The sequence below is a fragment of the Sinocyclocheilus rhinocerous genome, unplaced genomic scaffold (genome assembly GCF_001515625.1).
Source record: "Sinocyclocheilus rhinocerous isolate Xijiao unplaced genomic scaffold, SAMN03320098_v1.1 scaffold4893, whole genome shotgun sequence".
NCBI lineage: Eukaryota > Metazoa > Chordata > Actinopteri > Cypriniformes > Cyprinidae > Sinocyclocheilus > Sinocyclocheilus rhinocerous.
In genome coordinates, this window is record NW_015656748.1 from 85,315 (window position 1) to 99,809 (window position 14,495).

General features: G+C 38.5%; 1 protein-coding gene across 10 annotated transcripts in view; it reads left to right on the plus strand.

Moving 5' to 3' along the window:
• LOC107720824 (inactive ubiquitin carboxyl-terminal hydrolase 54-like) overlaps positions 1-14,495 on the plus strand; it is a 69,927-nt gene that overhangs the window by 28,940 nt on the left and 26,492 nt on the right. For all 10 annotated transcript variants that reach the window (XR_001637646.1, XM_016528658.1, XM_016528655.1 and 7 more), the window contains exons 3-5: positions 5,614-5,748; positions 11,405-11,518; positions 11,617-11,699. Coding sequence is in view for 9 of the 10 variants with exons in the window: in XM_016528658.1 (XP_016384144.1) it covers positions 5,614-5,748; positions 11,405-11,518; positions 11,617-11,699 (332 nt within the window). In the remaining variant the exon portion in view is untranslated. The remainder of the gene's footprint in view (positions 1-5,613; positions 5,749-11,404; positions 11,519-11,616; positions 11,700-14,495) is intronic.

The following is a 14,495-nucleotide window of genomic DNA, read 5'->3' on the forward strand; positions in this document are numbered from 1 at the left end:
AATCATTGATTGTTCGCAGAAGTATGCACAAGTAACACTTGCCCAATATTATTTACTGATTGGCTTCTTTGATTTCATTGCATTTTCAACTTAACTACTGTAAATTTATCAATTACTGGTATTTGTTTCTGAGACGGAGTGACATTTTGATATATATATATATATATATCAAAATGTGTGTGTATATACCATATAAATATATATATATATAAACTACTGTTCAAAGATTTGGGGTCGGTTAGATTTTTTAAAATGTTTTTGAAAGAAGTCTCTTGTGCTCACCAAGGCTGTATTTGTTTGATGTAAATAAACTGTTTTCTTTATTTCTATTTGAATATATTTTGAAATGTCACTTATTCCTTTGATGGGAAAGCTATGTCACATGATCCTTCAGAAATCATTCTAATATGATGATTTGGTGCTTAAGCAACATTTCTTCTCATTAGAAATGTTGAAAACAGTTGAGAGGCTTAATGTTTTTTATGGAAGCTGATACATTTTTTTTTTTCAAGATTCTTTGATGAATAGAAAGTTCAAAAGAACAGAATTTATTTGAAATTGAAATATTTTGTAACATTAAAAATATCTCTTTTATCACATTTGATCAACTGAATGTGTTCTTGCTGAATAAAATAATTTATTTTAAAAAATAAACTTAAATCTCAGTTCAGTTGCTATAGAATTTACTCTTCAAATTATTTTTGTACATTTTTTTAATTGTAACATTGTTTATTTTGCAGTTTACACTTTCTAACAATTTTCTAAAAACATTTCTATAATGTTTTATTTATTTACACTGTATTTATTTTTTTATTTTTAGATTGATTAAACAGTAAAAGATTGTGTGAAATGATGTGTGCATCACCTAATAACAATTATAAGTTAAGACAATATTATTTAATCAATCAATTAATTATTAATGATTTAAAAACAAAGTGATGACTGTATTATGAATTTAAAACAAGTGCACATTTAGGAGCCTAAAAAGAGACTGAATCAACAGACAAACTCACTGTTGTTGTTAAATAAATGAAGAGTTCAGATGCAAAAGCCTCTAAGTGCCATCTGAAATTTTCATCTAAAATGAACATTTTTATCAGGCTTCTATATTTATGTTCAGTTCTTTCACTTTAATGGCATAGAAAAGGACCTATACATTGCCATTAAAGCAAAATTACTGAACCTACACATAGAAGCCTGATAAAAATGCTAATTTTAGAAGAAAATTTCAGACGGCACTTAGAGGCTTTTGCATCTGAACTCTTCAAATATAATTGAATGCGGTGTTTCTGTGCTAGCTAAATAATTTGAATGGTCTGACCAGATTTTTAAGCCTGTAATGTTTGTCAACAGACATGCTGCATGTCACAGAGGCCATAGTGTGACACTGGGTGGCGAGGGCCCACATTACTGCCACTTCACGAGGTGTGATAGTGCCTTGAGGTTGGTGACCTCTATCAACCATCAGCCCCGCTGAGGAACTGCAGCGCTGGAGGCAACACATACACATGTACACACGAACTAAATAAATGCAAAGTCACAGTCACTCACACAAGCCACCACCTCTATAACGATGATGTTTCCTATTATAGAAGCTCCAGTGACACCTCTTTGTTTGTGCCGTTTTATGTAGTGAGAGCCAGCGATTGAGTTAAACCCAATTACAAACTCCTAATCAGCATGAGATTCAATCCCTCTGCAATTTGAAAACTGAGCCTGGAGAGTGTTTAATATTAATATATTTACGTGCGTCACAAGATTGCTGTTCCTGTGAGGGTGTGTGTGCATGTGTGTACTCATTGCTCTTGTGAGTTTTGAGCAGTGCAGATTATATGTCACTGCTGAGGACTGTCTTGTGTCTTTGAGTGGAGGTTAATGTCTCATTTCACAGGCTACGCCTCAAGGCTCGCAGCTGACAACACAATCTCTGGTGGTTTGTGTGTGTATGTGTATGTATGCATATGACTGGACTTGCATGACTTGAGTATAGCCAGGCCGGTTGGGTTACATGTCCTTGTTTGAGCTGAGAAGGACTTTACATCACTGCCACACTTTACATCAACTGCTATTACACACGTGGACCACTCAACCCTCAACTGGGATTCCCAGTTCTACACACTCTGTCTGTAATATAATATAAAGAAGGCTCAAGGCGGTTTGTGGCTGAACCTGGGGAAGTTTATATGAATGTCCTTTTTGGGAAGGTCAGAGTGGTTTATATGTTTCAATTTTAGTTAGCTAGCTATTTGGCCCACATAAAAAACATGCGTTGTATCCCAAATCGAATACTTCTCATTCTATATAGTATGCCAAAAACAGTACACTAAAAGACTCTGAATTCATAGTATTCGAAAAACACTACTCAGGCGTGATTTTGGACATGCCAACAGGCTTTGTAGTGAAGCTGGTTGACTGGGGTGATTTTGCTTGTTAAGCTGGGCTGGGAGTGAACTGTTCACTGGACTTGTGAAGACTTTTCAGTTTAGTTGCATCATGTCTTTCAGAGAAATTGAAGAGTTTTGTTTGAGGCAAGTATCAGGTTAGCTAGATATCCGTGAGCAGAATTGAATATTCCACTTTGTTTTTGAAAACTGCCTAATCTGGTTTACTTGTCTCCAGTCTTGGTTAGGCTAGTCTGTTGGCTGATTTTAGAGGGGTTTTGGGCACTCTTTAGATGGTCATACTGGGGAACTAGCTATACAAGCTGAAGACCAGCGTGGCCAGGATTATAATAGCACAGACAAACCAAACCATCATCAAAGAACTAGAGACAAGAAAGCCGACAAAGGTTTTGCCTTACGTCGCCTGTGTCTCAGCCAAAAAGTTATACTTAAACACACCACAAAGACTACAGTCAGTGGCCAACTAGTATGAATGTTTTGCACCTGCGTGAGAGGAAATAACTCTCCATACCAGCAGGTAGTAGTCTGGCTTCATCATTCAAAAAGGGAAACTGGAAAAGCTAGGACTGCGGATGTACAAACCATAAATAAAGCAGAATTTGCTTAAAGCAGCATTTTGTGACTTACATTTTTCTGCTTTCTTGTGCACTGGTTCGATAAGAACAGCCAATCAGAGTGATCTCTTGCACCAATGGGCTTTATTGCCAACATGCTCAATCTGCCGGAAAAAAAAAACACTGATGGCGGTCCAACAGTACAGAACACACTGCAAAAACTAGACTGAAATTCTCTAAACAACAGCCCAACAGTCAACTTTCGGCCTTAAGCCCAGAGTGGACAAGTCTGCATGCCTGAGTGGTTTCAGCACTCAAAAACCAAAGGTCCGCTATGTAGTCCTAACACAACGAACGTGTCCATCCGGGCTCACTGTCCGTAAAGTATACGTCGAAGGTTTTGTGTGTGCAACTGTGCACTAGATGGAACAGTGGAAAATGAAATATACCTGAGCCTTTAGAACTAGCTGAAACTAGCTAAGACCAGCAAACCAGTTTAGGCTGGTTTAAGAACTTTATCAGTGGCGTTATTACTTTTGGATGGACAGAAATTCGGATTACAAAGTCTATGCGCATTTCCAATGGTTTCTTCAATGTTTTCAACACAGACCAACACTGACATGTCAAATAAAACAATGAGTGATAGGTTGAGTTTGTCAGTCAGGCAGACTTTATGTTTAAGAACAAGAAACTACATGGAAGTGAGTGTCAAAAATTTAAAGAACAGATTTCTTTAGATAAATATATTCTGCTATATCAGATCTGAGCTCAGAGTTTGTCGTGAGCGTATGGGAATGTGCATGTGCTGCCGCCCCGCTCACGCTGAAGAGAGCAGAACAAGGCTGCAGTTCGGTTGGGCACTGATTGCCCGAGTGATATATTTGCTGCGTACACACACCAGACTTCCATTTGGCCCTTATCTGTCCTGAGTGTTTCATCAGCTCAGAGAGAGAGAGAGAGAGATGGGGAAGGAAGAGGACATTAAAATATGTCCATAGGCGAAAATCACTCCAGGCTCTTAGCTGGGCTGAGCAGTGTGTGATTAGAGCTGCATGGGGAAATGATGCAGTGGCTGAATTTTGCTCTCATCAAGTTTCCTCAGTGGGGTACATAACCCTATATGTCTGTCCCTCCCACACTTTCTCTCATTTTCTTCCACCCTCCCTCCATCCTCTTTCTATCTCTCCTTGGCGCAGTGCAGTCAGCACACTGCATTACCTGTTCCAAAGCCTCTGGCCCGTCCCGCTCAGGGGAAAACCCCCCATCCCACCTCCATATATAGGGGGGCTGCCTTGGGCAGCGTGCCCACTGCATATATGAGGGTTTTAAAACTGCAGTATGTGTGTGTGTGTGTGTTTGCAGCCGCAGCAAATATTTGCCCAAGTTTCGCCCAAGTCCATTTGTTCAGCTTATCAGGATGTCCTCTGGTGAGAGAGCATTGTGTTGCAGTCATTGTTCATTGGGTTCAATAACAGTGCCAATGCTGATGGACAGGAGAATAGATTCCATCACAGGCATTTAGGACTCTGTGTTTGTTTGAATGTTTACTGTTAATGAGCTCAGTATCTTAGTCAGATGTTTCCCGACCGCTGCTACAGGAACGAGCTTGTCCAATCGAATGAGTGAGACGCCACAAAATTTTATGTCGTGAAGAAAGTTTGGCATAAATCACTTTGAATGTATGGCTGTGTTGTAGTGAGCTGTCTGTGCGTACAGTATTTAGGCATGCTCAAATGTCCACATGGTTTTAAAATCTACCTAAATAACATTTTTGGTCCCATTTGATCACTGTTTCAAGAGCTGATGCTTAGCTTCTGCTTACACTACCTACAGTACTTATGATAAGAGAATAAAAGAATAAGAGAATGTTTCATTAAAAAACATTTAAAAATCTTACCGACCCCAAACTTTCGCATGATATTGATAGTATTTTTGGACATGCATATATTAGTTGTTTAAAAGTCTAATGAGCTGCCTACCTAGACAACATTTTGGGCATTATTGAACATGTTCCAATATTAGCAGCTTAAAAATTTTGTTAGCTGCCTACTTAGACACCAAATGTTTGTTGTGTTTCAAAACCCACTGAGATGCCCATTTAGACAGAACTAGTGGGCACACTGGTACATTTTCTTGACTTTATTAGACATTCCAATCTGTTTAAACACTAGCTATTAAAAAACAACAACAAGAACCTAAAGAGCTTCCTAATTTAGCACCCTGGTGTATGGCTGCCTAAACATTACATTTTATGTTTTTTTTTCTTAATTAATTTTTGGGTACATTGTTACAAGCTGCTTTTTTTTAGACAGCATTGGTGGCATGTTATTACAGGCATGTTTTCTGCTGATCTACATAACTAGACTGCATTTTTGGCCGTCATATACAAATGCTTTCTAAGGACTAAGTAGGCAAGTCGCTAGGTTTTGAAACAGCCTGTGTGTTCGTTTATTGATTTCTTCTAACAGAGTCTGTGATTGGTTGTATTGCAGTGTAATGTTTTTACAGTAGAGTATGTCAGCCCTCCTCTCTCGACGTGTGTATTCTCTCCATAGAGAGTCGGCAGGCTGACGAAAGCTGTTGTGTGCTGTGGCGTGTCTTAGTTGCATCAGTTTCTCGTTCTTACTTTGGGGTGCTGCTTCCCTTTGTGGTTTCAGAGCATCTTCGCCCAGTTCCAGTTCAGCAGTGAGAAGGTGCTCCCATCAGATGCTCTGCGCAGCGCTCTGGCCAAAACCTTCCAAGACGAGCAGCGCTTCCAGCTGGGCATCATGGACGACGCGGCTGAGTGTTTCGTAAGACTTTTGTTTTATCCCCATTTCACCCCTTTTTTCCACAATTTCTCCTTAAAAGTTACTTTTCTGTTTTTGCTGACACAATGATCAGCTATACCCGTCTTACCTCCTCTCTCAGGCATTTCCTCCTCTCACCTCTCCTCAACCCTATTTTAGTCTCTCCTCGCATCCCCTCTCCCAGTTCTGTCTTTTTCCGCTCCTCACTTGGATTTTGTCAACCTTGATCTTAGATTCCAGAGACATTAGGTGTTGAATTTCAAGCACTGCTGCTTGTGCTCATCCTTGTGTGGTTTGAAGAGTGGTAGAAATGGAAACATGAAGTCTGAGCAGCATAGGGAAAATAACTCCGGAGGAAAGGAGACAGCTGAAGTTTGACAACTTTTTGTAATATTCATATATTTCTCTATGCACTGAAAAAGATGTGTCTCGGTGACGTTTCTGGCAGAACGTGTTGGCGTATCTTTTATAAGTATATTTGATTCAAAATGACTGACTGATAGGATTCTCTGAAAATGCGGCGAGACTTTAAATAAAACCATCTGAGGTTGATTCATATTTAACTGTAAAGTAATGGATGGTTATATTTCCTTACTTTGTTGGGAGACAGGTTTTGTCTACCATGTAGTATGATCTTATGTCAATTCTTACTGTGTTTAGAGAGTATTCCAACATAGAGGATGTTTTGTTGGCAATGTAACTACAGTGGCAACAAAAAGTGGCCTAAAGACTTAAGCCACACTTAAAATGTCTAAGTGTCATAAAAATATCAAGTCAATTCACATTTGCAAACAAATGACAATAGACTTTTTCTCAGAACTGAATTCACAATTCTGAGCCATAGTGCAGTGACTTTTAACCACCAGGTGGATTTTAATGGTTTTAATAGCCAATTTCCCCAAGCAGAAAAGCCAAAGATACTTTATCATAATTTGGAACATTATATCTGTTTTAATATGTAAAAAGCATAAAAAGAGCTGTATTTCTTTTAAGAAAAAATGCCATTTTGTTTGATATTTTATTAGGTAATGCACAAAAAATTCATATATTTTTTAAGACTTTTCAGTGCAAAAACTTTTTGGGGCCACTGTATCTTTCGTGGATGAGGCAATTCTAGAATGTGTTTTGACAAGCTCAATAAAAAGTTTAAAAAACATTTTTTTAAATAAAAAAATTCCATTAACAGACATCAAGTTTTTGCAGACATTCATCAAATGAAATGCAAGAGAGGCTTGACTACCACTCACAGGAGATTCCAGATTAGTTTGAGGCTAGCATGTGGCTAAGTAAACAACTTGAGAATCAAAAAGCAATGAAGATACCTAGCACCAGTGTTGGGGGTAACGCATTACAAGTAACGCGAGTTACGTAATCAGATTACTTTTTTCAAGTAACTAGTAAAGTAACGCATTACTTTTTAATTTACACACATACGGCATGAAATACTCCATTTTAATTAGATCAAACTACTTTGAAGTGCTGAATAAAATATATTAATTGGACATTTTTACTGAGCTTGTCACAACCCATTTTTAGGATTACCTCATCCAAGAAGTCATTCTCATCAGAGGATCCATTTCAGTATATCAGCCTTTTTTATTACGTTTTTTTTTTCTATTTTATTTTTAATGTAGCTATTCAATTTAGTTTAATTTTGTTGATTTTATCAATCTTAGTTTTTGTTTTTAATATTTTATTTAAAGCAGCCAAAGTTATTTTAAAATGTTTTCCAATGTAAAATTTCTCAGCATGTTCTAGTGTTATTAAAGCTCATACTGAATCTAACAACACATCATACATAAGGTTGTTGCCAATGTAGACTAGTAGACAGCTCACACACTCATTGGATTTTGCAACAGAGCTGTTTTTAAGTGGATATTTAGATTTATGGCTGTAGGCGTCATGTGCTTTACAGGCATATGGCAGCAGGAGTTGGCAGGTATATATACGGGCCCTGCTGTTGCTTTAAATGAGCTAGGATAGGATCATTAAGGATATGGAAGCTTTCTATGAGGTCTTCCTGTACTCTTCAACCCACTCCTCTAATCCCCAGACCTGATTATTCAGCCTGGACCTGATTAAGGACCATAGATTGTGTTTATCTCACATTTATGTCCTTAAAGGACACACCGCGTGAGCATCAATACAGATAATTGTTTTTAAGCAAATAAGCAATTGAATGATCATTCACAAGCGAGCGGCTGAGCTGTCCAATCAAGATAGCTCGCCGAGAGACCCTGTGATTGGCTCCATCCTAAATACCCATTTATATGCAGCCAGTACTGTCTATGTCAGGGCTTTTCTGCCATAGATCTGTGAATGCAGCTGTGCTTACTCATAAGGTCACAAAAGACAGCATCATCACAGTGCTATTTAGTTCAATTATCACCTCGTCTGCAGTTCGGTAACAAAGGTCTGTTTCCGTCGCGGGCTCATTATTTTTAGCCGAGGATCTGTTGAATGGAGCTGCCATGATTTCTCCCATTTGTTTGACTGCTGCATTTGCGAGGCAGGCACAGACATGGGGGCCAAGCGCTCTTCGCACCATTCGTCTCCACTTTTAGATGCGACCTCTCTACGACAGGCAGTACATTAGCTAAATGACAACTCTTCATTTCTGCCTCGCTCCTCTGCACATCTGCACCCCAGCATAAATAGCTGCGTTATTATCTGAGCAGGAAATGAAATGCTTCATACACTAATGATTTGTTGTGGGATACTCAATGAGAAGTGTCTAGCGAAGGGCGTGAGATGTGATATTTTTCAGAGTGAAAAATTAGTTTGAATGCAGTATGTGAAGAGTCTATTTACAAGCTCGGTGAACTCAGAGTTATTAGTGTTGGGGAGTAGATAACTAATACTTGTGGTACTAACTTACCTATATTTTTTTAGTTGTGTGACTAGCTTGACTGTTTCAAGTCCTATGGAAAACTACTTTTTTGCTAAGAGTAGTATGACTGCTACTGTTTTTTTTTTGTTTGTTTTTTTTACAATATTGCACACAAAGCTTTCTAGCTGAGTGAAATTGAGAAAGTGTCTCAAATATTTTTGTCTTAATGAACAATATATAATTCAACCTAACAAACCTTTTTTTTTAATGTTTTACCAGCTTGTGCTTTACTTCTTTACAATAAATGCCACTTCCATCCAAGAGTAATACAATATTTTTTTCAGTAGCAGTGTTATTGCTACCTAAAACTATTAAAAATCATTTTTGCTAATTGAAATAAAACTGAATTAAAATATAAAATATAATTTTGGATGAAAAATTTAAAAACTTGACTTGGCAACTAACTGAAATAAAATAAATTTAAAGCTGCAGTCTGTAAGTTTTGCCTCTTTGTCGCCATCTCTGTTTGAAAACCTGGAATTGCAGTTGTGTGCAGAATTATCTAGCTTGCGTGGGTTGTGCGGCAGCACGGCTCGTCGCACCATACGTCGAATCTAATGTTCTGAAGAGTATGTGTGGCAGTCAGTCACCGCACTGGTGTGGATATTTACTGTACTTTGCAATCACTTGGTTTTTACATTCAAAAACATCAAAATCAATAAATAATAGGCTATTTTCTACTCTAGTTTTGAGGCCGGCTCGAGAAACACGTTTTTATGGGCGTGCCGCATTGAAGACTTGGAAGTAAACGCCCACTGCTATGATTGGATAATAGTTTTGCACAGTAAACGAACTTTCTGTGTGTCTGTTTGACAAGCTACGTCCTTCTTCTGTGACTTTGGTTAGACACGTACACATAATCAGGACATATCAAGCGATCTCACTAGCAATAGTGACACATAGTACAAATATTTTTTACTCGCATAAGTGTGCTGCGCCATTCCTGTCGGATCCAATATAGACAGCATTGCTTTTTAATCTCAGTCTCTCTGCAAATCCAGCATCGACCTGTGTCTTGTTTACAAAGGAATCCGCGGTGAAATGAAGCGAACAAACGCTCAATGTTTTACTCACGTGAGCTGAAACTTAATTAAAAATAAACTTCAACCACGCATTCCTAATATTTGAATCCGAAGGAAGGAAATGCAGCTGTGAAAAGACTGTGTTCTTATACAACCAGGCACTGCACAATATTTTGCGATCTTTAACGGCATGCTCATTGCTTGGTTGCTCGATCTGGTTTAGCGCCGTTACTTACGTTATTTTCCTACTATGTCATGTGCGAGTCAGTGGGCGGGGCTACACAATTAGGCATTGATATTCTTCTGTGGAGGCGGTGTTTAACCTATCTATTATGTCATAGGCAGGCACATTCCATGATCTGGCGTTCGCTGGGCCTGGTGTCAATAAAAGCTTTTATTTCAGTAACAAGGACATTTTCAGTTCTGAAACTTACAGGATATTCTTTTAGTACGATTATCTCTTATATATCAAAAGCTCAAGTAAAAATTTATTTCTCAATTCATGACGCCTTTAAAATAAAAAAATTAAAAATCTAAAAATAATAGCTACTTTTAAATATTAATAAATACTATAATAAAAATATAAATAAGACTAAAATAACATTGTTATGTTCTTTTAAAGTAGTTATATCTAATATAATTGGACTTTTTAATGCAATGTGTGTGGATATTTTCGAGAATAAAGGTGTTAGTTTAGCTAGCACTTAAAATATGCTGCTGTTATTCATTTCAGTGTTATACAGACAGACAGACAGACAGACAGATTTACACAATCACCAAAATGTACACATTCATAACTCATAATAATTAGGTCTCTCAGCATACAATGTGTCTGTAATTAATTTCCATTTTCAATTTTAGAATTGATGCACAAAGGGGTGCTTCAGTCTAACTCTGTTTCCCTATAAATTAGTTTTCAGGTTTTATTGGTTATATCTTGTGTACATATTTGTAAATGTAATGCTGTCACCTTTAATATTTCTGTACCTGGTAAATTGTGCTCTGATTTCACAAGTAATTTATATTATTTTATAGTTATATATAAACAATTTTGTTGCCTTAGATTTAATGAAGCTGCTGTTCCTTAGCAATTTTTTTGTGTAGCTAGCTTCTTTTTCAAATTGGCAGCTTGACTGTAGTTTAACTGTAGTTAAGTTGATTAAAATAAAGTAGCATGTAGCTTGGGGAGCTTTGGTTTTAAAGTAGTTTCTCCAGCAGTGGTAGTTATAGGGGTGTTGCAGGCGTGGTCCATGGCTGTTAGCAAGATGAAAGGAAGGGAACTAGAGATTTGATGTATGGTCTTATTCACCTCTCTCACTTTCTCTCTCACTTTCTCTCCCACTCCCTCATTCGCCCTGTATTCCTTTGTCAGGAACTTGCAGTGTGATCAATTGATTTTAAATTTGTTCAGCCAGGGAATCAAAAGGACTCTTATGAAAAATAGATGTGTTATTCTCACTTGATCAGATTAACGTGAAGTGAGTGCTGACAGAGAAAAAATTAATATAAGTGCTGGACCACACAACTCACTCGCTCTGACACACATACACAAACACCCGTTCAAAGATGCCTCACTGTTTAAATGCTGCAGAAATAGCCAGCATGCTGTATTCCACTGGAGCTAAACATCTTGTTCCAGAATTGTTTATCAGAGCCAGATCAAAGGAATGAGAAAGCCAATGCGCTCACCCACACCGACTCACTTTTACTAGAAAAGATCCAAACCCTCTGTGTTGGTTTTCTTCAGGAGAACCTGCTCATGCGGATCCACTTCCACATCTCAGATGAGACCAAGGAGGATATCTGCACGGCCAAGCACTGCATCCCACATCAGAAGTTTGCCATGACACTTTTCGAACAGGTTGGTGGGGGAAATTATCTTTTTTTGTGGTTTTTTTTTTGTACGTTTTGTGTGGTGCCTAACATGTATTGTAATTGTGTGTTTACTTTCTCTTCCAGTGTGTTTGTAATAATTGTGGAGCCACGTCGGATCCTCTCCCCTTCATTCAGATGGTGCACTACATCTCCACCACCTCTCTCTGGTAAGTGGAGGACCATGTTTTCATATCAAGAAATGAATAATTCCCGCACACTCTAAAGCGATACTAAGCTGCAGTGGAAACGCAAACCGAGCCGAGCCGTGCCGTGCCGTGCCGTGCCGTACCATGCAGCGGATAAGCGCCAATAGACAGCAACTCCACTCAAATAGCGACATTGAGTGCTTTTATTGTTAGCATGTTTGTTTAGAATACAATACTCTAATATGCAAAAATATACACTACCATTCAAAAGTAATTTTTTTGAAAGACAGCAAGGATGCATTAAATTGAACAGTAAAGACAATTGTATTCTTACAAAAGATTTCTATTTCAAATTAAAAGCTTTTTAGTTTTTAGCAAATAAATGCAGCCTTGGAATTTTTTCAAAAACATTACTAAAACCTATGGACCCCAAACTTCTGAACAGTGTATTTAGTGCTTGAAAATAAGTGTGAAAAAAGCACTTTAAAGACTTTTAAGTGTCTTACTCGACAGCCCAGTGACAATAGCACCCCTTTAAGTGTAAATTTTTTCAATCAAGTTACCACCTCAAATCTTGAACCATTTGGCCATACTACCGCTAACATTATGTCTTGCCATTCACTGTGTTTTGGTTCACTTTGTCTTGTGCTGCAAAAATGATGGATACTCCTGCTGTTAAGGGTGATCTATTGGGATTTAGTGGGGTGTGTGACTGTTTGTATGCTGTTTAGAGGTGGAAACAGATGATTGTGGCTCCTGTCACTTTGATGTTGAGTGAGGGTTTCGATTTACACACCAGACTGGGAACTGAAGGTAACTTCCACAGTGTTTATTGGGTAAGTGAGCCACCAGCTCCAACTGAATGCTAAAGCCGACCTGCTGGGCTGGAATGAGGCTCTATATCATGGGTTATTAGCTGTCATCGTACATATCAGACCTGTGAGAGCCATCTGCTAGAGCTATGTACAGGAAATATGCCCTCCCCAAACCTCTCCCTCATGTCCTATTCTCCCACTCTAGTGTATAGATTGTTACACACACGTGCAACCTTCATCTGCCATATTTTACATCTTTTTCTCTCTTTATCCATCCCCATGTTCCAACATATAAATCCCACGTATGTGCACACACACGTACTCTTACAGTTTCCTGAAAACGTTCTTACCTGCTGTGTTTCTTTCTGAGGGCTCCTCGACCCATCTGATGTTTAGACCATGATAATACCATTTCTCCAATGAGAAAGTGGACCACTGAGGACACAGATAGGACATTACCCATCACTCCCCCATGGAATCTTGTCCCCGGCCCCTTCAGTATGCCCACTTTATAGGACATCAGAAAAAAATCCCTATCATCATCTCGGCCATCGGAGGTTCCCACATGATTCAGAATTTCACTTTCTTGTTTTATTATGCATTGCCAAATAATCGAATAGTTTGACCCTGATTTGTGCGATCTGTCAAACTGTATGTGTATGTAGTTGGTGCATTATTTTGTAAGAATAATTGCACATACTGTAAAGGCACATGTAAAGCCACAATACCCACTTTGACGACGTGGTGTTTATTTATTTAAAAACTACAGGGTTTTTCCTCATTTCCTGAAAAGTAGTGGGTTTGGACGTAAACGGTTTCTGTTTATATATTTGTAATATACATGCAATATATTTATTTTAAAAAATTGATAGCATGATAATACATATTTAATACATTAAAGGTGACATAACGCACACAGTTTCACCCAATCTCATGTTAATCTTGAGTACCTATAGAGTAGTATTGCATCCTTTATATCTCCAAAAAGTCTTTAGTTTTATCATATTTATTATGGATGCACCGATACCACTTTTTTCAGCACTCGCCCGATACAGATACTTTTATTTTTGGTACTTGCCGATACCAAGTACCGATACCAATCAAGTAACTTGTGTATTGTTTTACTTACATCTTTTTGACATATCCGACCGAACTACAAACTTTCCAGGGATGTCTGTGAGAAAGGGATATTCACTCGACAAGCTCGCGCATCTGCGCCGCCGTGCGCTCAATCCACTCTGTGTGCTTTGCTCATCAGCTGGCGCAAATCAGCTATACAGGCATTAATACTGAATGTTTTATATTCATTGCATACATATACTTCGTAGACAACTTTAATCTCTAATAACCCCATTCTGCTGTCTGTTGTCGGTATTTCTTTGTCTGAATATGGCACTTATCACATGCTGTGTGGTATCGGCATTTGGTATCGGGGCATTTTGACGAGTACGAGTACAGGAGCTCAGTATCGGGCCCGATACCGAGTGCATCCCTAATATTTATAAAAGAAAAATACAGCTTTACCATTCTCTCAGGAAACCGCCGTGGGCATAGCTAATGAGTGACGAGCACTTGAGCGCCGATTACCAACAAAACACAGACATTTGATGCAGTTTCACTTACCGTCTGCAGTTCTGAATCATGACCGGGATCTTTTATAGCCGGGACTGCTCCATCCTTCAGTAATAATGATGTGCAAATACAGCGTCAAATTGACCTTGTTTATAAAACGTTCGTCAACAAACACACTTGTGAAACTCCGTTGCTGCCCCTGAAAAACAAACTGCATCCACTGTTTATATAACGCTGGGTTCTTTAGGAAACTGAACAAAGTTATATTTCCCTTACAACCAAAAACACACTTCTTTGGAGACATTCTTCCCGAGCGAGTCCCGTGCAGAGCTGCTGAATGAAGCGCGTTGATGGGCGCGATCTCACTCTTGTTCTGGTCGATGCGTGCGCGGGCGCATTCTTCCGGGAGAAATGCCCATATAAGGAGTTC